This window comes from Anopheles merus, unplaced genomic scaffold (assembly GCF_017562075.2).
Source record: "Anopheles merus strain MAF unplaced genomic scaffold, AmerM5.1 LNR4000405, whole genome shotgun sequence".
Lineage (NCBI taxonomy): Eukaryota > Metazoa > Arthropoda > Insecta > Diptera > Culicidae > Anopheles > Anopheles merus.
This window is the reverse complement of record NW_024427985.1, coordinates 1-27,462: the sequence shown is the minus strand read 5'-3', so window position 1 is coordinate 27,462 and position 27,462 is coordinate 1. Positions and strand designations below refer to the sequence as shown.

General features: G+C 42.1%; 1 protein-coding gene across 2 annotated transcripts; it reads left to right on the top strand.

The window, feature by feature from the left end:
• LOC121602309 (pleckstrin homology domain-containing family F member 2-like) lies at positions 1-24,128 on the top strand. Of its 2 annotated transcripts, XR_006006352.1 has the most exons (8): positions 1-247; positions 766-1,032; positions 1,422-1,547; positions 1,612-1,718; positions 1,860-1,997; positions 22,127-22,240; positions 23,496-23,588; positions 23,668-24,128. XR_006006352.1 is itself a non-coding variant. In XM_041931078.1 (7 exons), the coding sequence occupies exons 1-7, from the start codon at positions 232-234 to the stop codon at positions 23,529-23,531; spliced, it is 804 nt and encodes a 267-aa protein (XP_041787012.1). In that variant the 5' UTR covers positions 1-231; the 3' UTR covers positions 23,532-23,610. The 2 variants fall into 2 exon arrangements, 1 of the variants encoding a protein (XP_041787012.1); XM_041931078.1 differs by lacking the exon at positions 23,668-24,128 and having other exon boundaries at positions 23,496-23,610.
• The last annotated feature ends 3,334 nt before the right edge of the window (positions 24,129-27,462 follow it).

Genomic DNA, 27,462 nt, shown 5'->3' with positions numbered 1-27,462 from the left:
ATGACGTCCGTATAATATGCAGCACTCTTGTGTCAGCAACAGCAGCGACTGATCAATTAGCAAAACAGAGAGCTGGAAAAGAGCGAAAAGGATATTTATCAAATCATACTGCTTAAATACTGTGCGCGTTTTCATTTTATTATACAGTGGATTCTCTTGGCAATTTTGAAATATAGTTGGGGTGTGTGTTTTGCATTGTTTTAAAAACATTGAAATTATTGCTGCTCAAATATGGTTGACAAATTAGGTGAGTCGACTTTGTTGCATTTAATATCGTCATGAATTGTTCTTTGTGCGCCAATGTCAATGTTTTTAAAACGTATTAGCTTGCTTAAGTCATTCATGAACGTTTAATTGAGTATTAAAAAAATATAGTATTTATAAAAAGTCGTGCGCATCTATGATATTTATATATAAATTAACATTCTTAATACTTGATCAAGTTATGATGAGGTATGAATATGACTCATCCATGTTTAGCTGTATCAGCCGCATTCGGTCTTTGGTTAACTTTTGTTATTGTCAACAAATGCATTCACCGAACGAATTTTAAATGCCTTAGTACAATAACAAGACCGTTCAAGCCATGTTTTTCAACACTGCCATTTGATCTTCACTTCACTGGACCAAATACAGTCCAACTAAAAATTAAAACATTTAAACAGCAAGTATAGCAAATTACAAAACAATCTTTCTTGATATTAGGAAACCAATATTGAAACATTTATTCAATTTAATTAATATTTCATTTTTCTTTGTTTTCAGTTAACAGCGAAGCCAATGCTCGCCGAATACAGATGGTGGAAAACTGTTTCGGAACATCTGGCCAACCATTGTTTCTTCCCGGGCGGGTCCTCGTAGGTGAAGGTGTTCTTACAAAGATGTGTCGTAAACGACCGAAAGCTCGTCAATTTTTCCTATTTAATGATATTTTGGTGTATGGCAATATTGTTATTGGCAAGAAGAAGTACAACAAACAACACTTAATACCGCTCGAAGAAGTCCAACTGCAAGCACTGGAAGATAATGGTCGTAAGTAATACTATGGGCCAGTGCTCTCCAACATTTTTTAGGATAATGGACCATTTGTGTTTGAAAATAGATTTGCCGCGACCCAGATACATTAAGTACTTATGTTTAGTAGACTAAGTTCTAAGCCTTTTGATAAAAAATATGATAAATATTATTCTAGACATGCCTGTTGCAAATTTAATCTGGATTGTGGAGGAAAAATTACAATGTTTATTGTAATAAGCTTTTCTTTTAAAAAAAACCCAAATCTTTCGCGGATTACGTCTGTTATCGCCACGGACCACAGGTTGGAGATCGCTGCCATAGTCGATATCATATAGGATATTTTTTATAGTAGCAAATATTGTGATTCACCCATTTTTGTTCGTCAAATATTCTGCTCCACACAGAGTACCGGAATGGATGGTTGATACGTACAGCCACTAAGTCGTTTGCTGTGTATGCTGCGACACAAACAGAGAAGCAGGAATGGATGGCACACATCAACAAGTGTATAGAAGATTTATTGCGCAAGAGTATGGTGAAGGTTGGATTTCAGTAAATGACACATTCCCTTATCAAGATTTTTTTATTAAACAGGCGGCAAGAAACCAGTTGAAACACATGCTGCTGTATGGGTTCCGGATAGTGAAGCTAACATCTGCATGCATTGTAAAAAAACTCATTTTACCATGATTAACAGACGGGTACGTTTATTACAGAAATAGCCAGTTATCAAACATGTAAATTATCAATTCATTTAATTGAAAAGTCACTTGCACAACACTTAAGATACGGGATTTTAAGAACATTGAGCACTTGGTAATTTTTTTTTTAAATTATTTTAGCATCATTGTCGAAATTGTGGAGCAGTAGTATGTGGTCCTTGTTCGTCGAAAAAATTTATTCTACCAGGTCAGAGCAATAAACCTCTGCGAGTATGTCTGGATTGCTATGACAATCTGACATCAATGAAGCGTGACGGAGTAAGTATTGATACTAAAAATATTTGTTGCACAGTAGGCAACATTATTACTCATACATTATTTGAAGTATTTCGAGTGCTCGGCTATTTCTAATGACTTTAGAAATTCTTTTAATGTGAAACTCCTGTATTGTTCTATTGTTTGCCCAGTTCTTGAATTTGTCAATATTATGTGGAATCCTTCCCAGAAATACTCAAAAGAAATGCTTGATTCAGTTCAGCACATGGTCACACGTTTTTGTTTTACCGTCTTCTTTTCATTTGGATCGGAACTCCAACATCAACACCACAGCAATATGATAGCACAAATCCTTTTTTATTTAAATTAATATTATTACGGCTTCGGTCATATTTTCAATACATCATGTATCGATCGATTTTGAGGACATTTGAATTCCATACACAATGCCTGTTTGTACAAACACTAGTTTTTGGTTTTATCATCGCCCCGTCTGTTCTGGAAAAAATAACTTCAAGGTAGTGATGGGTTAATTCGCACTTTTTATGGGGTACAACGCACAGTGTACTGTGGTGTGTGTGCGTGGTACAGTATCGGACAATAAGATAGGGCCTTTTTTTTCAACGCACCATGCACCCGTTGGGACAGGTTTATGTGTGGTTTGTATTTGTTTGTTTTTGTGTGTGCGTGCATGTGTGTCTGTATGTGTGTGTTTGTATGTTTTTATGTGTGTGTGTATTTTTGAGTGTGTATTTGTGTGTGTGTTTGTGGCACAAAGATGTCATTTCGGATCGATTTGTAAGTAGTTTTTTGTGTGTTTTGGAGTAGGTTTTTGTTGTTATTAGCAGGACCACCGCCTTCGTGATCAGTGTTTCTTCAATACATTAACAATCTCACGGTATTCCTCCGCCGTGGTTTTCCTAGGACGTCCGGGTGACTTGCACGTTTCGGTTGTCCGAAGCGCGTTTGCCACAAAAGTGCTCGATCGTTCCATCACGAACTCGATCGTTTTGTGCTTAATGCCAGCAGCTGTCTTTCGCTTTATGATATGGCGCTGATAATCGGTACAATGTTTACCTCGACCCATTGTTACTAACATTGCTTGCTTGGACCGTCAAGAACGCGCTGGTTAAAAAGTTGGACACGGCTGATCCCGTGCTCTGCCTGCGTTCTGCTTCTACACGTGATGACTTACATCGTTGTAGAGCAGCGAAAACAGTGTACAGGCGTCCCCCGAGTTACGACCCCCTCGAGTTACGACGATTCGCAGATACGACGATTTTGATTTTGACAGTTAAAAGTTGTCATTGACAATAAATTGATGTATTGTTTTGAATATCTGGGCTGATAAACGTTATACACACATTTCCAAAGATTCCAAAACTGCCCGATCTTGAATATCTTTATTGTGTACGGTTTTAAAATATAATTATTACATTATCGAACATTATTTTAAATAAAATACACGATATCATAAATTTCAACTCTTCAACTTCAGTTATAAACTTTATATTCAGAGATATTCGACATACGACTTTTTCAACTTACGCCTCGCTTTGGGACATTTTTTCGGTCCCAAATACAGACGTATCTCGGGGGACACCTGTAAAGATAAAAACTATCTATGAGTAAGCGAGTGAGCGTTTACCCATTTAAATCGAGAACAGAATACTGCCACGCTCATGAAACAAAACGCCCATTGAAAAGAACAACTGCGCGCTTACTCAATGCACGCACAAAGTTTCCTATGCACACACGAGCTTCAACGCAGAGATGCACGCAGGCCTTTCAATGGCGTACACTGGAGAAACACCTGTGAGGGAATGCCGAGTTCATTGCTATTGTGCGCGTGTCCATTTCGCATCGCTGTCGCATGCACATTCATCAATCAGCACACCTGCGTTCTCGTCCGTAGAACAAGCGCTGCTGCCGATGCAAACTTTAGCTTTTATCTAAGTGTGTACGCACGCTGTTTCACATGATAACACACATTATCAGAATACTTTCAACGCAATATGACATCATGGCAAGCTACGTTTTTCAGACACAAACCCGCACACTCGAAGATGCACGCACAAGAACATTAAAAAACACACACACACACACACACACACACACACACACACACACACACACACACACACACACACACACACACACACACACACGCACACACACACACACACACACACACACACACACACACACACACACACACACACACACACAAACACAGTAACGTGGTAAACAAGTGCACGGTGCGATGAAAAAAAGCCCTATCTTATTGTCCGACACTGTACCACACTTAATATGTGGCAGCACAATTTTTGTGGGCGCACAGTTATTGAGTTCCCGCACAGTTTGCGCGCGCGCACACAGTTACTGAGCGGCCGTACAGTTTTTGTTCGCGTACACAGTTACTGTGTTAAGGAACAATTTTAGTGAGCTCACAGATACTGTACTGACGCACAGTTATTGTGCGCGCACAGTTACATCGCGCTCTCGCACCAGTTATCATACGGACGTTACACGAGGCGTAACCTGGATTTCAGCCATACAATCCTATTATCTTTTGACGGGAGGTTTACGCTCTCTCATACAAATCAAGCGTAAAATTTTTGAGCTTCCTGTGTCGCTGGTATAATCCGCATATTAGATTCGAACAAGCGTATTGATTTTCCATTTTGCAGAAACAAGACAGACATCCGGCCGTATCAGGGAGCTCGTTCGTTCCCGGGAACGTTCACCGCGACGCTCATTTTCACTCACTTCATAGCCCTCTATGATCAAAAATTAGAAAACCCTGGTACAACCCTGTCCACTTATGAGCGACGAACATTCTTCGACAAACGAGCTCCTCGATACGGCCGATCGTTTCAAACGTATCTAATTCCAAACAATTTAATGTCTGGTGTCTTGTCCGATTGTTGCCAGAGCGTACATTGCGCTTAAAATAGAGCGTACTGTGCGCGCACAATAACTGTGTGGAACAAAAACCTTTGCGGGTCACACAAAGTGTGTGGAGCACAAAAAGTGTGCCTGTGATTTTACTGTGCTGTGTGTGCGTGGTGCCACAGTGCTGCTTGAGTCATTACTAGTTGCAACACTCCATTTTATGATTGCAAACCTCCACAGAATGCTAGCACGATTCCTCTACCCGTTTGAAACATTTACTTTAACCGGTTGAACTATTAGGCCGCGGGGCCACGGGGCTTTCTCAAGCAGAGAAAACATTCTCAAGCACCCATTTAATTTCTCAAGCACTCAAAACTTGTTCTCAGGCGCGAGCCCGTGGCCGTTGTCTATTTTTCTCACTCTGAGAAACTGATCTAGCCACTCAAGCTTTGTTTGAAGCTTTGAATAGAAAATAAGTTTTTATCGCATTTTTTTTACTTTTTTAATTATAAACATTTACATTATAAACATAAACATTGTGCAAAGTGATTACCGAAAAACGAATAGCACAATTGCTCCTATTTCAATAAGCCAATCGCTGCATCCTCAACTTTCTCAAGATTCTCAAAGATTCTCAAAACCGATTTTGTTCCGATTCGACAAACGCTGAGAACGAGGGTTTCTCAAAAGCACTCATGAGTGGTTGAGAAAATGAGCGTTGAGAATCCCCATGGCCCCGCGGCCTTACATTATATGACATGAGAATGGATTGCAATCAACTACGTCTGAATCGTTTTCAGCTACGTCTGAATCGTTTTCAGCTACGTTTGAATCGCTCTCAGCTACCTTTGGATTTTGCGGTAGCTCGCGCAAATTTCGTTGCAGCGCAACCGTTTATTCAGTGACTGCGGTACACATTTGCATCCCAAGGAAAGCATTACATAATTAATTCATTAAATTGTAAAATCTATTTACATTTTTTATGTGAATCTTACATCATCATTCATACTTTATTCATTATTTGACTAAGTTTTCCAAACAATCCTGCACAATCTTCTTCTTTTTGGCGTAACGACCTTCGTGGACTTTTAGTCCTGTTTAGGCTTTCGAGATTTAGCTGGATATTCCTTCTTTGCTATGGAGGAACGGTCTGGTAGGGAATCTATTCTGATGCGTAGAAGCCGACAAATCTGTCAAATGTTATTCATTGCTTAAAAATGGGGTTTCAACACAATTCTCAATTGGGTTCAAACATAGAACAATATGAAATTGTTACTTATCAAATCGTCTGTTATGAGGAGAATCGTGAGGTACGCCGAGCGGTCTCTAAACTTTGCGCCACAACAAAATTTGCGCGAGCTGTAGCTAAATCCAAAGGTAACTGAGAGCGATCCAAACGTAGCTGAAAGCGGTTCAGACGTAGTTGAAGACGATTCAGACGTAGTTGATTGCGATCCATTCTTATGGAATGCGATCCATAGCAACCGGATAAAGATTCAGAGGAAAGTGAGAACAGGTAATATAATTAAGTAATATACTTAACACTAAATTTAGCGCACTAAATGGCACTATACATCTCCAAATAGAGTTCAAATCCGTTCTGGTAAAGATTGTCGAGCGTTCTAAGCGCAGGATGAGAGAAAAAAAGGAAAAAAACACGTAAATGACACTATCAGGCCTATTATATTGTGTTCGCCATTCGAGAAGATTCACTCGCATGCTAACTATGCGACCAAGCAGTTTGTTAAATACAATTACAGTCCATGAAATACGATTACAGTACACGACTGCCATAAACCCATAGTGTATTTTTCTCAGAAGGATGGCATACATCGGTGCAAATTTTAAATTATATTTACTTTGAGTGTCATGCCTATTATATATGATAGCCAGTTATGTTTCCCGGGGTGCTAGGCTATCATATATGATAGCCAGGAATAATTAACTTTAAATCATAATGTCGTATAACCGATAGGGCATCAATCAATTTTGCAAAAACATAAAACAAATGTTAAACCAGTTTGTAATGTATGCGGTTGTGGCAAATTTTTATTATTTAATTTTTATAGAATAATTCATTGATACCCATAAATGGTTGAGAATATAAATGCAAAATAACAATTCCGTAGATCAATATAATGCAGCCCCATGTATTTTTGTTATAATGTGAGTTTTCAAACCGTCTAATGAACAGCAGATATTAGTTAAAATATCATCTAAACGTCAACATACTTTGTTTACATAATCGCTTTTCAATGAAGCACCCCGTTGAAACGTTTGACTGAGCAGGTGCTAATAACTCAATTAATTATCCATGTTTCGGCTAGAATGCTACAGCGGAGCAAAGATATACTTCTATTTTTTGTTAAACATCATAATTGTATCACAAACCAGCATTAAAAGCCCTAACACTAAATAATGAAAAAAGTAACCATCGTGGACGGCTCTAGCGAAAAGATTTCATATAATGGATGCAAATGAATGCGGCGGAATAGAAAATTATTTCGGGCCAAATGAAGTAGCACGTCAGAAAAGAAATACGTCTTAAGTGAGATGAATTGTTCAGCTCACATCGCAAATAGACTTGGTGAACCGTGTATCACTTTCCTGGGGGCCATGGCTATCATGTATGATAGCCATACAAAATGTAAACAAAAAGTGCTTGGCACCCAGAGAAACATTAACAAAAATGGTCTGGCACTCAAACAGGCATAGTATATTGCGTTCGGCATTCGAGAAGATTCACTCGCACGTTAATTATATTCATTTTCGTATCGTTTTGGTAGCGACGTTCCCCTTCGAGTAACCCGTACTGTATTGGTACCGTATTGTTCGAACAGGAAGGTGCATTAGAGAGATTTTATACCGACAGCTAAAGCTGTCAGAAACGCGCAAATTTAACCTCACAAAGAGTTTAAGCCACTGTGTTACGTGTGTAATTAAGTTTATAATTAGTTTATCAACACTCTCATCAGTCATAGTTACCCCATTTCTAATAAAATTATGGAAAATAATTCTAAAGAAGTGCTGAATCCGTTTTTTTACACATACTCCAATTACCAGTTGCCTCGGCCAACTGTCAAACACACAGATTAGACATGGGCAAATTGATTCTTTACGACGATTGGAGCGAGCTGGCTCTTTTCGTCCGCTCGCTGCGTCCGCTGGGAGTAAAAGCAAAACAATCACTAATGAGTTTTCTTTTCATTAATTGTGCTCCCCGTTTTTTGCATCCATGGCATCCTTTCATTAATGAAATAATGATGTTTTTAGACAATAGCAATAATCAGGCAGGAAGAAAAAACAAAATGTCACTCTGTGAACGAATGGTCACATATCATTATAATAGTAAGTCTTTAAGCAATATGGCAAGGCTCTACAACCTAGCTCGCGAGCGCACTGTCTATCAAAAATACGTACATAGCTATCAAGAACAAGGTAGCTCGGGAGCGCCCCTTCTCTTCTCACTACCTATTTTGTGCAGGCAGCGCGCTCGTGAGCTAGCTTGATACTCTCACTATGCATGTTGGCGCTCGCGAGCTAGGCTGTTTTTTCTGCATGGGTTTTGGACCAACAGGACGCTCGCGAGCTTCCCTGTTCTTGCTACGTATTTTGGATAGGCAGTGCGCTCGCGAACCAGGCTGTTTTTCTGCATGGATTTTGGACAGGCAGTGCGCTTGCGAGCTAGGCTGTTTTTTTCTGCATGGATTTTAAGCATATACGCTTGCGAGCTACCTTGGCCAGGTCGGTTTTCTCTGTGTGTTCCGCACATACGATGCGCTCGCGCTCTACGATGTTTTATACGTGTGTTTCGTAAAGGTTGTGTGGTTCGACGACAGTATCTTTTGAATTTTTTTTAGATTTGGGTTTTTTTCTCGGGGAAACTTGTTTCAAACGAGCTTTTTTTAATTTTATGCGAGCGGGCGAATCATATTTTTCTGGAATGAAGAGCGGCGAGCTTACTAATGGGAGCGAGCGAACCTTATGATTCCCGCTCTCCTTGCCCATGTCTAATACAGATGCAAGAACAAAAATGTCGACGAAACCTTCATCGATTCGAATGGCGAAAATGATACCAATTTTTCTTCCGCTCGACTCGAGCTTCCGATGGAATCAAATGTCATTCGTGCGAAATAATAGGCCTGAAAGTGTTACACTGCTTCTAGACGACTCAAGTTAGTGTATTTATCAGGTGGGTTTATGATATTCTTCGTCGCAAATACATCGACACACGATTTGACAATTCGTTCCATAACAAAGTCTATTATGCCTTGAAGATAAAACGGTGTATCGCATAAATGGTAGATAGTGTTACTCTGGAATAGGGGCCTTTCACGATTCTAGTCAGCTTTTTTTTTGTATGGTGTTTGACAGTTGGAGGTTGAAATCATGTAAATACTCCATACAAAACCACACATAAAACTACCAGCTGTGCAAAGCTACGGAAGGCGTTATGGCGTTCTGAGAATTTTATCATGCCTTCCTTTTCTCTCCAACGGCAAATTTGTCCCTGGCTCCGCCTCATACCCCTCGCCTAAGCGCGCTGTCGAAGGTTTGGTTGTGTTGGTGCGTCAGACGGCCAATCGCTGTCAGCCATCGTCCGTGCTCTTTCCCTCCCTAGCGCTATCTCATTCTCGCGTGTGGTCAATGCTCGCGAGCTGTTGTGGCGCCTAAAAATGCCGTTAACAAACATTGCGGCGATGAAGTTGAATTTTCACAAATCAAACCAAAAAAGCGCAATGAGTTCAAACGCTGCAATGTAAAAATGACCAAGGAATCGCTAGCTCACGCTGGAGGGTTTGCTGTGCAAGTCGCTGAACTCTAATTCGCATTGACACGTTCAGCCCGGCGCTGATTTTCATCAATTTTCCGTTCTGCCGGCATCTAAAACGCAAGCTGATTATGATACCGGCATCCTAGAAAGTTCACTGGCAGTCCCTGGGGCCTGCCATCGAACTGAACATGTTAAGCATTAAGCATAACTTTGTTACCCTAAGCTTTTGCTTTCGTATGCTGTAGATTACACAGATATGCTGTGCCGTCTGCGCAAGGGTATGAGCGTGCGTGTGTGTGCACAACTGTCGCCAAATGTGTTTTCTTCCGGAATGTTATGATCCATCGGTCAAAGAAAGGAAGGTGTTCAGGAAAGGCGGAAAGACGAATTGAGGCCCCTGTAAATGGTAACTAATGACTGGGAGGAGGGGGTAGTGGCACACAGCTGTTGGGAAATTGAACAGTATACTTAAATTGCCAGCGGAGTGAAGGAGGGTGGCGGGGGGGGGGGGGGTTCGGCATGTTAGCATTAATTAATTAAATTAAATGGACCCCTACGATCATCAGTCACAGGCCCTAAAACTATTGCCGGCATGGAAAAGGGGGGGGGGGGGGGGTGGGGGTCTCCAAATGGTTCTCCAGCCAAGGGGCCTTAACGATCATCTTTCCGGGGGCCCTTGTCGCTAATAGTCTGTCCACCAGTAAACATACAGCATACTACAGACTAGAGATCTTCGGCGACCGCCTAGTCCGCCTACCGTAAGGTCCGCCGCTGGTTCATGACGGTGTTTTTGTGGAGGTTCATCCCCCGCGTATGCGTATGCACCGGGCAGATGACAGTGTGGCAGTATGCAAGTTACCCGCTGGATAGGAGCGGTCGCGCGGCAACGCCATCATTCCGCACATCTGCACGCACCCTTGAAAGCGCGCACGCGATAACGCACCTATGAACGCGCGCACGCGATAACGCACCTACGAACGCGCGCACGCGAGAACGCACCTACGAACCCACGCACTCGCACGAGCGAGTACGGCTACCTTATCGGAAGAAAGGCTGGTTCAGCTATCATGTAGCGCATCCTCATCCCTAGCGCCGGGCGGGGTGGGGAATCGCGACATGATAGAGTGAACGGTCACTTTCCCCGCGCTGTGTGTGTGCGTGTGTGTATCGAGACCCGAAAACCCTAGACAGATTTCGGCACATTTAAAAACATATTTTATTGCCACTATACATCGTGCTGCATCATACTTAGCATCAAACATGTTCAAATAAAAAAATATTAGATTAGTGTTAGACGTACTCCTACGCTTGTTTGAAATAGGCTTCTTCACCCTCAATTGACAGGGGCATCGAATGGTCTCATCAGCAGCGGCACGAAATAAAATAAACCATCAATACACCGATAACACTTTAAATCCCAAACCAACCCAACCAGCTTCTCCCACGGCGTCTCAAGGTCACACACAAATTAATAAATGCTAACACCCACCAATAACAATACACATCCGCAATGCACATATGAGTATCAACGCATACACCGCAACAGCCAATCAGCTGGTGGCGGAAGGCACGGGCAGAAGCGCAAGTAAGGCAGGACAGGGCGAGGGAGGGAGAAGAAGCGGACAAAAAAATGGGCGCCAATATTTTTAAATTTTTTGACCGTTTTTTTGCTCCGCCGCCATAAATAGTTCGTCCATTTCGCCAACAGATGGCGCTAACCCTGCGCAGGCCTGCGCAGGAATCGCTGAAGTCCAGCGCGGGGATCGGGCCAAAATTTTTGGTACATTTCCTGCGCTGGAAACTGCTCGAATTTGCGCAGCGGGTAGCCTGCAATTTTCAGTTTAGATTATCCTACCCGCTGCGCAAAGCGACGGAAGAAATCATGCCGTTCGGAGAATTTTATCATGCCATCTTTTTCCCTCCAACGGCAAATTTGTCAAGCAGCTTGTCGAGCTACCCGTCCCTGGCTCCGCCTCATACCCCTCGCCTGAACGCGCTGTCGAAGGTTTGGTTGTGTTGGTGCGTCAGACGGCCAATCGCTGTCAGCCGTCGTCCGTGCTTTTTCCCTCCATAGCGCTATCTCTTTCTCCCGTATGGTTAATGGTCATGAGTTGCTGTGGCGCTTAAAAAAGCCGTTAACAAACATTGCGACGATGAAGTTTAATTTTCACAAATCAAACCAAATAAGCGCAATGAGTTCAAACGCTGTCAAGTAAAAATGACTAAGGAATCGCTAGCTCACGCTGGAGGGTTTGCTGTGCAACGCGCAGAACCCTAGTCCGCATTAACACATTCAACCCGGCGCTGATTTTCATCAACATTCTGTTCCGCCGGCTTCAAGAACGCAAGCTGATTGTGAAACCAGTATACTGGAAAGTTCACTGGCACCGCCCTGGGGCCTGCCATCGAACTGAACGTGTTAAGCATTAAGCATAACTTTGTTACACTAAGCTTTTGCTTTCGTATGGTGTAGATTACACAGATATGCTGAGCCGTCTGCGCAAGGGTGTGAGTGTGCGTGTGTGTGCAAAACTGTCGCGGAATGTATGCTCTTCCGGAATGTTATGATCCATCGGAAAGGAAGGTGTTCATGAAAGGCTGAAAGACGAGTTGAAGCCCCTGTAAACTGATGACCGGGGGAGGGGGTACTAGCACACAGCTGTTGGGAGATTTAACAGTATATCTAAATTGCCAGCGGAGGGAGGGAGGGGGAGGGGGCTTAGGCCATGGGACCTTTACGATCATCAGTCACAGATCCTACAATTATTGCCCGCATGAGGGGTGAGGGGGGGGGGGGGACAAATGCTTATTCCGCCACAGGGCCCCAACGACCATTTTTCCGCGGGCCCTTGTCGCTAATACTCTGTCCACTTGTAAACATACGCCATACTACATACTAGAGATCTTCGGCGACCGCCTAATCCGTCTACCGTTAGATCCGCCGCTGGTTCATGACGGTGTTTTTTTTGTTGAGGAGGTGCATCCTTCCTCCTACCTGCTGGGTATGCACCGGGCAGGAGACAGTGTGGCAGTATGCAAGTTGCACGCTGGATAGGAGCGGTCCCGCAGCACCGCCGTCATTCCTCACATCTGCATGCTCGTCGTGGGTTCTAACCGCGTATGAACCGTCCGCCGTAGCAAGAACTAACTATCCGGCTACGTGTACGTCAAGTCCTGAAAAGGCCAACATGATCGCGTAGGCCGTAATGACAAGAATAATAATAAGAAAAAGAACTTTGAAGCGCCATCCGTACCGGGAAAGAGTTTGTTATGACTTTGTTGCTGCCGGGTCTACCGCCGTGGCGCGACAAATGCACGGAATACACTTGAACAAAGGACATGAACCTACCGAGCCTTACCCATTCCAAGGCAGTGCCGGTCGCACGGCGTCATGATACCGACTCTAAGTCAACAAGCCGCGAGATTCTGGACGGACAGGTGCAGCACCATACGCGCACCGTAATAAACCAATCCAGAATCCTCTTTTGTATGAGTTCAATTCAAGTGTTGATTCCACTTGCGTCCGCTAGCTGAATTGGAAAGAAATGTGCTACATATCACATGCACGATTGCTTCGATCGTGTGTCTTTTTAACACCCCCAACAGCAGAACTATCGCAAAGATCGTGGTGCCAATCCGATAGTTGTGTTGTCTCTCAGGTAGCGAAATCGAAAATGCATGGACTTTGTAGCCGCAGTGGATGAAAATGTACGCATCAGAATCAAATAGTTTTGGGGTTTCTACACACACACACACACACACACACACACACACACACACACACACACACACACACACACACACACACACACACACACACACACACACACACACACACACACAGCACACACGTACGCACGCACACATGCACGCACACATGCACACGCACGCACACACACACGCACACATGCACGTACACGCACGCGGGCACGCACCCGCGAAAGCGCGAACGCACGCACGCACCCACGAACGCGCGCACGCAACGCACGCACGCACTCCGCCCCGCCCCCCCCACCAGACCACCCCCCCCCCCCCGCATGATCGATTACGGCTACCGTATCAGTAGAACGGCTGGTTCAGCTTTCTTGTATCGCATCCTCATCCAAAGCGCCGGGCGGGGTGGGGGATCGCGGCATGATAGAGTGAACGGTCACTTTCCCCGCGCTGTGTGTGTGTGTGTATCGCGACCCGAAAACTCGAGACAGATTTCTGCACATTTAAAAAAAGTTATTTTATTTCCATTATACACTGTGCTACATGATGCTTAGAAGGTCGTTGAAGCATCAAACATGTTCAAATTAAAAAACATATTAGATTAGTGTTAGACGTTCTCCTACGCTTGTTTTAAATAGGCTTCTTCACCCTCAATTGGCACGGGCATCGAATGGTCTCATCAGCAGCGGCGCGAAATAAAATAATCCATCAATACACCGATAACACTTTGAATCCCAATCCAGCTTCTCCCACAGCGTCTCAAGGTCACACACAAATAAATAAATGCTACTAACACCCACCAATAACAATACACAACCGCAATGCACGTATGAGTATCAACGCATACACCACAACAGCCAATCAGCTGGCGGCGGAAGGCACGGGCAGAAGCGCAAGTAAGGCAAGGCAGGGTGAGGGAGGGAGAAGAAGCGGATGGGCGCCAATATTTTTAAATTTTTTGACCGTTTTTGTTTGCTCCGCTGCCAAAAATAGTTCGTCCATTTCGCCAACAGATGGCGCTAACCCTACGCAGGCCAGCGCAGGAATCGCTGAAGTCCCACGCGGGAGACCAGTCAAAATCTGCGCTGGCCAGCGCAGGCTTTTGGTACATTTCCTGCGCAGGAAACTGCTCGAATTTGCGCAGCGGGCTAGAATTTGATTCGAGTACCTGCTCGAAAAATGGCAAAACAAGGTAGTGTTTACATTTATCCCAAGGTGCATTAAAGAGGTCTGGTGAAGGAATCCAGATACAAAGTGTATGTAGTCCAGGTGGTCTCATAGCATGTTTTTTATAACCAAATTTAAATATCACTTTTTGGCAGGATGGATGAAAATTTTTGTTCAAACAAGCTTTCTGGAGACTTGACGAATACATAAAACACTCTTAAAATCTTCATTCAGAAACAGAAGCGATAAAAATAAGCCTTCTAACGAGCTGTCAAATCGGCATAGTCCGACGTGTTTACGTATAGCTCCGTGATTTATTTTCCGTATTTCGGTTATTTTAACAAACAATCAGTTTTGTCTAAGTAAAAAGTTGTGTAGTGGGCTTGCCCACAACGTATTATCCATACTTTTAGCATTTGTGCTGGTTCTTCTTCAGTTGCTCGTCGGTCGCATCACCCGCGTAGTGCGTCTATTAACCGGTCAAGGCATCGACCTGTGGATTCCTTTTCAAAATGGAGCATACTTGCAACTCTTGCGCAACCGAGATCACCGAAGACCTGATTAGCTGTTATATTTGCAACTCACCGTTCCACATCCGCTGTTCGCGCATTCCTGAGAATGCACTGAAGCTAACCAACGAATACCAACAACTCCACTGGTGCTGCCTGGCGTGCAACAATGTGATTATTAATCCTCGCACTAAATACATCAAACAAGCTTTGGCCCAGTCGAGCATACAAACAACAATGGATGCTGTTGCCAATAGTCTCAAATCTGCACTTGAACCTCTAGCAAAAGAAATTCGTACTGGTCTATCGCAGCTTAATGAATCGCAGAAGAGAACACCACTGAGCAGTCACCCTCCTGCCAAATTGCGCAGAGTTTTACCAGCGAAGAGATTATTCTCCGAGTTGGTCAGTGCTACAAACACTTCACCTGCTATCTCGCTTGTCGCCAAAAGAACAACAAACATCTATAATAACAATATCAACAATAACATAGCCGTACCGTCACTTGCTGAGCACAAAAATATTAACATCACAAATAACATCACTTCTTGCCAGCCAATTGCTATTTATGGCACGGATAACGATTCTCCAAACCCTCCAACCGTTCAAAACCGCTTTGTACCCAAAATGTGGCTTCATTTAGCTAACATTGCTCCTGGCACTTCCTGTGAACAAGTCGTGGAATCTGTGAAACGACGGCTGGCCACAACCGACGTCATTGCATTTAGCTTGATGGGCAAAAATTTCGACACTACTTTGGCTAGACCGATGTCGTTTAAGGTTCGCATCCCGGCTCACCTTCGTGTAACTGCGTTATCGTCCTCGGTCTGGCCTTCTAATCTACGTGTACGTGAATTTATACTACGTGATAACCGTCCAGTCTCATCCCATACTTTGGCTTGTCTCACACCGATGAATGCACATGAAACCCCACTTCAAAGCAACAATGCAGTGCCTATTGATAATATTCCGAAACCGGCCGAGCAAACCATCAATGAAAAGCCAAATAGTTCATCACCTAGTAATGTACAACCAATAGTGCGCGATATGGAGCATTCACCTATCCCAGCTGATCGTACGGCTCAAAACAATGACGTTCATTACGAACACAGCTCATGAAGCTTACGCACACAAGAAGCATCAGCCAGTCGCTATTCGCACACTAACACTTCATGTAATGACCACGCACGCACTAACACAGCAACTCACTTGAAAATGTTTTCAGTTGGCGATATTAAAAACATTTCACATGCCAAACCGACTGACACTGCTTTGAAACCATGTGATATACATTTTCACTACCAAAATGTTAGAGGACTACGTACCAAACTCACAGAATTCGGATTGAACACATTGGACGCTAAATATCAGATAATAATACTCACCGTCGGCTTGACAATTCAATTCCATCATCGCTACTGTTTGACCCGGGCTATTCGGTGTATAGATGTGATCGTAGCTTGTCTAATAGTATGCATACTCGTGGTGGTGGCGCACTGATCGCATGCTCATCCTTATTGAACACCCGTGAACTCACTCTACCTCGTAACTCACTTGAGCAAGTGTGGGTTACCGTTCGCCTATCTTCTTGCACGATATTCATCGGGACTGTTTACATTCCTCCTAATCGAGCTAACGACACAGATACTCTTACATCTGTGATTGAAAGTGTAAGTGCAATAGTAAACCATGCAAAAACTAATGATCTAATATTTTTGTTTGGAGATTTTAATTTTTCGGCAGTATCGTGGTCACTATCACAACAAACATTTGGTCACTCATCATCGTTCGCGCACTATGTAGCAAATTCATCATCTTCGGTCAGATCCCAGTTTTTTGATAAAATTAACGCTAGCGATCTTTATCAAATAAGCTGTATCAAAAACTCGCTTAACCGGCAGCTCGACTTAGTATTCGCAAATTTTATTGCCGCAACTTACTGCATCGATTTGCACCCCTGCCCAACACCACTAGTCTCTCTTGACCTGTACCATCCAGCCATCGATTTAACGGTTCGAATTCCAAGCACAATGCCTAACCCTACACTGACTCAAGCAAGTAGACCTAGGATGAATTTTTATAAAACCAATTTTACTCGGCTTGATGAGCTCATAACTAATTTTAATAGCCAGTTCAGAATTAGCCAGTTTAATTCTGTTGATGAAGCCTTATCGATATTCATACGCTTTCTTTTATCCTCGTTTGATTCGTGTGTACTAATTATCACACCAAAGAGCGGCCCTGCTTGGTCTGACCGCCACCTAAAAAAACTTAAAAGAGCTAAGGAAGCTGCATTAAAAAAATATACGAACTACAGATCACCTGTTAACAAAAGCATATTAAATGAAACAACTCGCTTGTACCGTAGTTACAATAAAATACGCTACGGTGGCTACTTGTCTCGGTTGGAGAAGAATTTCATCAAAAGGCCCAAAGCTCTCTGGAGTTTTCGTAAGAAACACAATAGTACAAATGTGACACCTAAATTGATTTTCCACAATGACCGAGCTGGTTCAACTGCTTCAGACATTTGTGATATATTTGCGTGTAGATTCGAGGAGGCATACACAATCTCAACTACGGACGACAATATTATCACCAACGCTTTAATTAATACTCCTAATGATGTCATCGACCTTAATTTAACTAATATATCGCAAGAATCTGTTCTAAATGTGCTCAAAGCAGTCAAGCCCAAAGCTAGTCCTGGCCCAGATGGTATTCCTGCCATCATTCTCAGCCGATGCTGTGAGTCCATTGCGCCGATCTTCACCAAAATTTTTAATTTTTCTACGCAAAAACGAGGAGAATTCCCCTCTATTTAGAAGAGTTCATGGATTGTCCCCATATTTAAAAAAGGTGACAAGGAAGATGCAGCCAACTATAGAGGCATAACATCACTCAGTGCTGGAGCCAAAGTTTTTGAGAAAGTGATCCAAACAAGTTTACTCACGGCTTCATATCACTATATTAGCCCTCAACAACACGGTTTCGTTCCAAAGCGGTCGACGATTACTAACCTTGTTGACTTTACATCACAATGTCTCCGTAACATGGATAGCAGGATGCAAACAGATGCAGTTTATATGGATTTAAAGGCTGCTTTTGATAGCATCGATCACAACATCCTTTTAGCCAAGATGAATAAGTTGGGACTTGGGCGAAATTTAATATGCTGGTTAGAATCGTACCTTGTCAATCGATCGTAAGCTGTATCTTTCTCACGGTGCCATTCAAGGTCTTTCATTGCATCATCTGGTGTGCCACAAGGTAGCAACCTGGGTCCACTACTGTTCGTACTGTTCATCAACGACCTATCGTATGTAGTACCAGTAGCGAATCATTTAATGTATGCAGATGACATTAAAATCTACATGACGATAAAAATGACACAGACCACTCCGAGCTACAACAATACCTTCTCGATTTTCACCAATGGTGCAATCGAAACCGCCTGAGCCTCTGCATTGAAAAATGCCGAGTCATTTCATTCACACGAGCACGAGAATTTAAGAACACCAGCTACACAGTTAACGGTTTACCAATAGAACGCACTAATGCTATGAAGGATCTCGGAGTCATACTTGATTCAAAGCTGTCATTTGACCAGCAAACAGACGAGGTGATTACCCGAGGTAATCAATTGCTTGGCATGTTGTTTCGGATAACAAGAGATTTCAAAGACCCAGTCTGCATCAAAGCGTTATACTGTGGTATTATCCGCCCGGTACTCGAATACGCCTGTGTCGTCTGGAAGCCCTCAACCTCAACCTCAACAACCTGGAAGAAAAGACTTTCTGAGAGAATGGAATCGATACAGCGTCGCTTATCCCGATACGCAACACGCTTGTTACCTTGGCCACCTGGCAGTCAGTTACCACCTTATGAAACGCGACTTCTGCTCCTTGGACTGCAACCGCTCCACATCCGACGCCGTACCGCACAACAACTATTTGTGGCTGGTTTACTGCAAAGTAACATCGACTGTCCTTCCCTACTCCAGCAGTTAAACTTTTACGCGCCTGCTGTTCAGCTTCGCTCTCGTCCGTTACTTGCCCTGAACCGTAGTCGAACTGGATATGGATCTAGAGACCCCCTCAACTCCATGATTAGGGTGTTTAACGAAGTTCGTCATTTGTTTGATTTTGGAACCTCAGTGCAATCCTTTAAAAACTGCCTTAGAAGCGAATTATTAAGATGATCTTACTACTTATTTTAATCTAATTTTAGACTTAAGAACATTCACACGGATCCATTGTTATCCATTGAACGAGTAATAAACAAAATTAATTCTTGGGATAAGGTGTTCAGCGTTCAGCCTACGAACTTAAAACGGAAAGGGCCCCATAGTTAGAAAAAGAAGCCAAAACCTGCTTGATGGCCAGTTTTTGGATTGATATCAAGATATGAAGGTCATCTATTCCTAACAAAACCGTTGCTTCGCAATATATGATACAAAGGAAGTGATTTGAATGAAAGTAAAAACGGCAGCACACTTACGGAGAGTTCTAAACAATAGCTGATAAGAGTTCCAGTTTACACATCATCGAGTTCCATTCATCTCACCACGAATTACAGGCCTATCATATTGCGTTCGGCATTCAAGAAAATTCACTCGAACGTTCATTTTGTTCATTTTGCTATCATTTGAGAAGTTGCTTTTCCATCGCCAGTTCAAGTCGACGAAGCTTAAATTGGTATCATAAATATCGATCGGGTAGGTAGAATCTTGTGATTTTCTACCGATAGTTCAAGCTATCGCAAACACGCAAATTCAACCATTAAATGAGTTGTGACCGCTGTCTACATTTGTAATTATATTCAACACAAGTCTAGTGACACTTTTTTAGCTCTCATTTAACCCATCCGTGACCAAAATATGGAAATTATTCATTTAAAAGAAGTGCTCAATCACTTTGTTTCACTTACTCCGTTCATCGGTTGCTTCGATCAACTGGCAAGCACACTAGAACAAGAGCAAAAAGTCGACGAAACCTTCATCGATTCGAATGGCGAATATGATACGGCAAATTTTCTCCTGTTCGATTCTGGGGCTTCCGACGGATTCGAGAGTCGTTCGACGTATATCAGGCCTATCATGGTGCACTTGGGGCATTTTGGCTTCAGGTAGGCTGTGCTCAGTAGAGGGCGGGTGTGAAAATCGCGCTCAGAACGAAAATTTACCCATCACCACAATGATACGAGTGTACGGGTATGGAAGGCTGGTGGAGTGCGGAAGTATCAGGCCTATTATTTTGCTCAAATGATATTCGATTCCGTCGGAAGCACTCGAGTCGAGCGGGATAGAAATTGATATCGTTTTCGCCATTCTAATCAACGATGGTTCCATCGACATTTTTGTTTTTACATCTGTGTGTTTGACAGTTGGTCGAAGCAACCGGCGGTTGGAGTAAGTATAAACAAAAGAATTAAGCACTTCTTTAGAATTACTTTTTCCATAATTTTTGTTGGAAATGGGGTGAACATGAATGATCAGAGTGTTGATAAGTTAATGTTAAACTGAATTACACACGTAACACAGTGGCTTTAATTAGTTGTGGGGTTAAATTTGCGCGTTCCAGACAGCTTGAGCTGTCGGCAGAAAATCTCTTGAATGCACCTTCCTGTTCGAACGATACGGGTCCGATTTTTACTTCGTCGACTCGAATTTGCCGACGGGTTTTTCGATGGGAAACGTCGCTACCAAAACGATAGAAAAATGAACATAATGAACGTGCGAATGAACGCAATATAGACCTAAATGTACATCATAAAAAATGTCTTAAAATAGATACTAAAACTTAATTAAAACCAAAATATTTCACGTTTTTATCTTACACTTACTGAGATATAAGCCATAAAAATACAAACTTTGTGTTTTTTGTCCCTTTTTGAGCTATTTTTTGACCCAACATAAACTATCATATTTTAGTAAATGATGGTCATATATTGATAAACAATGTGTCGTTGGCAAGGATTTTTGCCATACTTTTATGTTATGTCTGAATATTTTGCAAATAATGTTTGTTAAGTTCATCAATGATCGAAAACCAAACATCTTTTCCGATTTTTTTTATTTTTTTTTTGGAAAGGGATTTTTTATGAATCGACTCGATTTCAGCAGTGATTTCAGTTTTACCGTTGAAATTAGCTGCGACCATCCGCGACACCGAAAATTATTTAACTTTTTCTTGAAAAGACCGCGTGAGATTTTACAGATTAGGCCTAGACCTATGCCCCACACTCAGTTCATTAACATGTCTATATTATGACAGACATGTTGTGCTAGGTCTTCGCTAGGTCTTCAGGACGCATAAATATCTAGCCGAAATGTGCTCCAAACAAGATGCAAGATAACTTCTTCTTCTATGGCGTAACAACCGTTGTCGGTCAAGGCCTGCTTGTACCACAAGTGGGCTTGGCTTTCAGTGAATTATGTATTATAATTAGAGAATAGTCAGTTCTAGGTATAGGGCACGGTCCATCCGGGGCTTGAACCTTTTTCTTCTTCTTCTATTTGGCGTAACGTACTACGCGGACATACAGGCGGGCCTGTACAGGCTTTCGAGACTTAATTCATTACCACGTAGCCGAATAGTCAATCCTTGCTACGGGGGGGCGGTCCATTCTGGGCTTGAACCTATGACGGTTATATTATGAAGTCGTACGAGTTGACGACTGTATCACGAGACCGGCCCAATCGTGCAACCATTATGTGGGGGTTTGCAATCATAAAATGAAGTGTTGCAACTGTTTTGTGGAATTTTGCAAGCATACTGTGGAGCGGTTGTCATATATGCATATAAAAAAACATGTATATATATATGTATATATATATATATATATATATATATATATATATATATATATATATATATATATATATATATATATATATATATATATATATATGTATGTGTGTGTGTGTGTGTGTGTGTGTGTGTGTGTGTGTGTGTGTGTGTGTGTGTGTGTGTGTGTGTGTGTGTGTGTGTGTGTGTGTGTGTGTGTGTGTGTGTGTGTGTGTGTGTGTGTGTGTGTGTGTGTGTGTGTGTGTGTGTGTGTGTGTGTGTGTGTGTGTGTGTGTGTGTGTGTTATTTTTAATTTTTTTACAGAACAAAGCACTTGCCGGTAACAACAACAAACCAGCTAACTCTACTGAGAGCTCCGGTGAAGATGATTCAGGAGATGATGACGAAACTCTTAAGGATAACGTGACCCACGACGAGGTATATATCCAAATTCTTCAATTCATTTAATTCATAAATTAAATATCATTTAAAAAAACTAACAAAACAATTATGCTGTACCGACCTTGCTACCGATAATTTTTTACCATTTCCATACCATGGTATAATTCAGAAGTATCTTACAGGGTTTTCGAGGATTACATAGACATGTTCAGCGAGTTGTAGAATCGTTCAGGCATGTAATAGACTCTTTCAGCGAGATATAGAATTGTTCGGAAGTAGGCGTTGACAATAAATCAATAAATCAATAAATCAATAAATCAATAAATCAATAAATCAATAAATCAATAAATCAATAAATCAATAAATCAATAAATCAATAAATCAATAAATCAATAAATCAATAAATCAATAAATCAATAAATCAATAAATCAATAAATCAATAAATCAATAAATCAATAAATCAATAAATCAATAAATCAATAAATCAATAAATCAATAAATCATTAAATCAATAAATCAATAAATCATTAAATCAATAAATCAATAAATCAATAAATCAATAAACCAATAAATCAATAAATCAATAAATCAATAAATCAATAAATCAATAAATCAATAAATCAATAAATCAATAAATCAATAAATCAATAAATCAATAAATCAATAAATCAATAAATCAATAAATCAATAAATCAATAAATCAATAAATCAATAAATCAATAAATCAATAAATCAATACATCAATAAATCAATAAATCAATAAATCAATAAATCAATAAATCAACAAATCAATAAATCAATAAATCATCAAATCAATAAATCAATAAATCAATAAATCAATAAATTAGTAAATCGTTGAAATAAAAATTTAATTCATTAAATATTTAATGTATTAATTTCTTTTGTTGCTTTGCTTTTGTTCAACATCAGCAATACATTAAACATACTAACATATAAACCTTGGCTCTCGTGAGCAATTTGGAAATGAAAATGTTAAATTCTGATTTACAGACCGGTACCTATGTTAGGCCAAAAGGAAATTCCTTATTTTATATTATACCTACTCCTTTTTCTGTATTTTTATATTTTAATACATACATTGATGAATTAAATAATATTTCATGTACCTTAAATTGTATGTACACATCCTTGTACTTAGTTTTTTTTCGAAAGGATGACCAGGACGTATCTTTACGTATCTCGTGTGTTAATCAAATTAAATGTAATTTGTATGTTACTTAGGAGTGGTACGGATGATTTCTAACTCTAGTTTCTTTTCTTTTATTTCAGCCCAAATTTTACGCTGATGGTAAACTTGAAAAATAGAACTGTGAATGCTTTAATGTACCGTTCATATATAATACCAGCAGTTGTTATAATAAAGTAATTATCTCGGGAGAATGTATGTTTGGTATGAGCCACGTTTTTCATTTTTATTGTATACTCTTACACTCGTTTCCAGCTACATAAGAATCTCACTCCGTTTGCATCGAATCGCAGCTCCATTGGATTGGATTCAATACCATTAGATTTTTGACAGCAATATTCTGTTTACAGTGCAAATCAAGGCTAGTTTTTACTAATTCAAAACGTTTTTTAAACTTTATTTTATTACGTATACTCCTTTAATTAATTAAACAAAACCTAGCTCAAAGACACCTCGGAATATCCCATAAATTTTAAATTTGTTAGTTATCTCAAAAGCGTCTAACTGTCAACAATTCGATGGTAGCGGCGCGCGTAAACGGCAAAAGATTTGAACGTAGCTGGAAACGTGTATCTTCATTTGAATGATGGATAAATTGATTAGGGACCTATAATGCTTACGGCTTCACTTAAATGTAGTGAATATTCATTTACGATCAACTCTTAGCAATAATTGAACATAAGAATCATTAGACTTTTTTTTTTCAGTGATGAGTAGAAAAAACATATATGATAACCACATTTATTTTTGTCCATAAGATATATGCTGCTTTGGAAACATTAAATATACTCTTTTTGTCATTAAATCATGTGTTTTGTTTTAATACCAATTTAGTAACTTAGAACTATCACTGACCAGGGAGGCTTTCTGAACTGAGGTGGATAATGTTTCGAAGCGTTCTTTTGAACACTAGATTGTCCTGGCGATTATAGAAACCTTGAAGGGATTTCCCGTTCTGTAAATGTTGGACCTTATACGCCCTACCTTGGGTAGGGGGACATCAATAAACTCCCGCTGCGCAAAGCGACGGAAGAAATCATGCCGTTCGGAGAATTTTATCATGCCATCTTTTTCCCTCTAACGGCAAATTTGTCAAGCAGCTTGTCGAGCTACCCGTCCCTGGCTCCGCCTCATACCCCTCGCCTGAACGCGCTGTCGAAGGTTTGGTTGTGTTGGTGCGTCAGACGGCCAATCGCTGTCAGCCGTCGTCCGTGCTTTTTCCCTCCATAGCGCTATCTCTTTCTCCCGTATGGTTAATGGTCATGAGTTGCTGTGGCTCTTAAAAAAGCCGTTAACAAACATTGCGACGATGAAGTTTAATTTTCACAAATCAAACCAAATAAGCGCAATGAGTTCAAACGCTGTCAAGTAAAAATGACTAAGGAATCGCTAGCTCACGCTGGAGGGTTTGCTGTGCAACGCGCAGAACCCTAGTCCGCATTAACACATTCAACCCGGCGCTGATTTTCATCAACATTCTGTTCCGCCGGCTTCAAGAACGCAAGCTGATTGTGAAACCAGTATACTGAACTGAACGTGTTAAGCATTAAGCATAACTTTGTTACACTAAGCTTTTGCTTTCGTATGGTGTAGATTACACAGATATGCTGAGCCGTCTGCGCAAGGGTGTGAGTGTGCGTGTGTGTGCAAAACTGTCGCGGAATGTATGCTCTTCCGGAATGTTATGATCCATCGGAAAGGAAGGTGTTCATGAAAGGCTGAAAGACGAGTTGAAGCCCCTGTAAACTAATGACCGGGGGAGGGGGTACTAGCACACAGCTGTTGGGAGATTTAACAGTATATCTAAATTGCCAGCGGAGGGAGGGAGGGGGAGGGGGCTTAGGCCATGGGACCTTTACGATCATCAGTCACAGATCCTACAATTATTGCCCGCATGAGGGGTGAGGGGGGGGGGGGGGACAAATGCTTATTCCGCCACAGGGCCCCAACGACCATTTTTCCGCGGGCCCTTGTCGCTAATACTCTGTCCACTTGTAAACATACGCCATACTACATACTAGAGATCTTCGGCGACCGCCTAATCCGTCTACCGTTAGATCCGCCGCTGGTTCATGACGGTGTTTTTTTTGTTGAGGAGGTGCATCCTTCCTCCTACCTGCTGGGTATGCACCGGGCAGGAGACAGTGTGGCAGTATGCAAGTTGCACGCTGGATAGGAGCGGTCCCGCAGCACCGCCGTCATTCCTCACATCTGCATGCTCGTCGTGGGTTCTAACCGCGTATGAACCGTCCGCCGTAGCAAGAACTAACTATCCGGCTACGTGTACGTCAAGTCCTGAAAAGGCCAACATGATCGCGTAGGCCGTAATGACAAGAATAATAATAAGAAAAAGAACTTTGAAGCGCCATCCGTACCGGGAAAGAGTTTGTTATGACTTTGTTGCTGCCGGGTCTACCGCCGTGGCGCGACAAATGCACGGAATACACTTGAACAAAGGACATGAACCTACCGAGCCTTACCCATTCCAAGGCAGTGCCGGTCGCACGGCGTCATGATACCGACTCTAAGTCAACAAGCCGCGAGATTCTGGACGGACAGGTGCAGCACCATATGCGCACCGTAATAAACCAATCCAGAATCCTCTTTTGTATGAGTTCAATTCAAGTGTTGATTCCACTTGCGTCCGCTAGCTGAATTGGAAAGAAATGTGCTACATATCACATGCACGATTGCTTCGATCGTGTGCCTTTTTAACACCCCCAACAGCAGAGCCGATCGCAAAGATGCAATGCCAATGGTTGTGTTGTCTCTCAGGTAGCGAGATCGAAAATGCATGGACTTTGTAGTCGCAGCGGATGAAAATGTACGCATCAGAATCAAATAGTTTTGGGGTTTCCACACGCACGCACACACACACGCACACATGCACGTACGCGTGTACGCGGGCAGGCACCCGCGAAACGCAAGCACGCACCCACGAAAGCGCGAACGCAAGCACGCACTCCTCCCCCCCCCCACCAGAAAGCGTAAGTAAGTATACTGTTCAATCTCCCAACAGCTGTGTGCCAGTACCCCCTCCTCTCAGTCATTAGTTACCATTTACAGGGGCCTCAATTCGTCTTTCCGCCTTTCCTGAACACCTTCCTTTTTTTGACCGAGGGATCATAACATTGCGGAAGAAAACACATTTGGCGACAGTTGTGCACACACACGCACGCTCACACCCACGCGCAGATGGCTCAAGATATCTATGTAATCTACACCATACGAAACCAAAAGCTCAGGGTAACAAGTTATCGAGCTGAACGTGTTAAGCATTAAGCATGACATGTCCCAGGGACTGCCAGTGGACTTCCAGTATGCCGGTTTTACAATCAACTTGCGTTCTAGATGCCGGCGGAAAAGAAAGTTGATGAAAATCAGCGCCGGTCCGAACGTGTTGATGCGACTTAGGGTTCAGCGTATTCATTCCATAGTCATTTTTATATTCCAGCGATTGAACTCATTGCGCTTTTTAGGTTTGATTTGTGAAAATTAAACTTCATCACCGCAATGATTGTGAACGGCTTTTGTAAGCGCCATAACAGCTCGCGAGCATTGGCCATACGCGAGAAAGAGATAGCGCTATGGAGGGAAAAAGCACGGACGACGGCTGACAGCGATTGGCCGTCTGACGCACCAACACATCCAAACCTTCGACAGCGCGCTCAGGCGAGGGGTATGAGGCGGAGCCAGGGACGGTAGCTCGACAAGCTGCTTGACAAATTTGCCGTTGGAGGGAAAGAAGCATGATAAAATTCTCCGAACGCCATGATTTCTTCCGTCGCTTTGCACAGCGGGATTCCATTACGGTCGAATCGTAGGCCACTACGATCGAATCGTGTGCCGCTACCATTGGATTTCTGAAAGCAAGAGCATAGTAAAATGTTTGTCTACGTTTGAAAGCTGTTTCCTTCTTCGCCAACGGCATTTTGTTGGTAAAATACTAATAAAAGGGATTTATTCTCTGATTATAGGTAAACCCCACGAATATTGGAAACCAAGGATTTTACCATCAACAACTGACACCAAATATTAGTTGAAAACAGT

What these genes read in the sequence shown, in the direction of transcription:
- LOC121602309 (XM_041931078.1), top strand. An exon ending in AGAAGATTTATTGCGCAAGA is followed by an intron (nt 1,548 to 1,611) that starts GTATGGTGAAGG and finishes TTTATTAAACAG; the next exon opens with GCGGCAAGAAACCAGTTGAA. An exon ending in TTACCATGATTAACAGACGG is followed by an intron (nt 1,719 to 1,859) that starts GTACGTTTATTA and finishes AAATTATTTTAG; the next exon opens with CATCATTGTCGAAATTGTGG.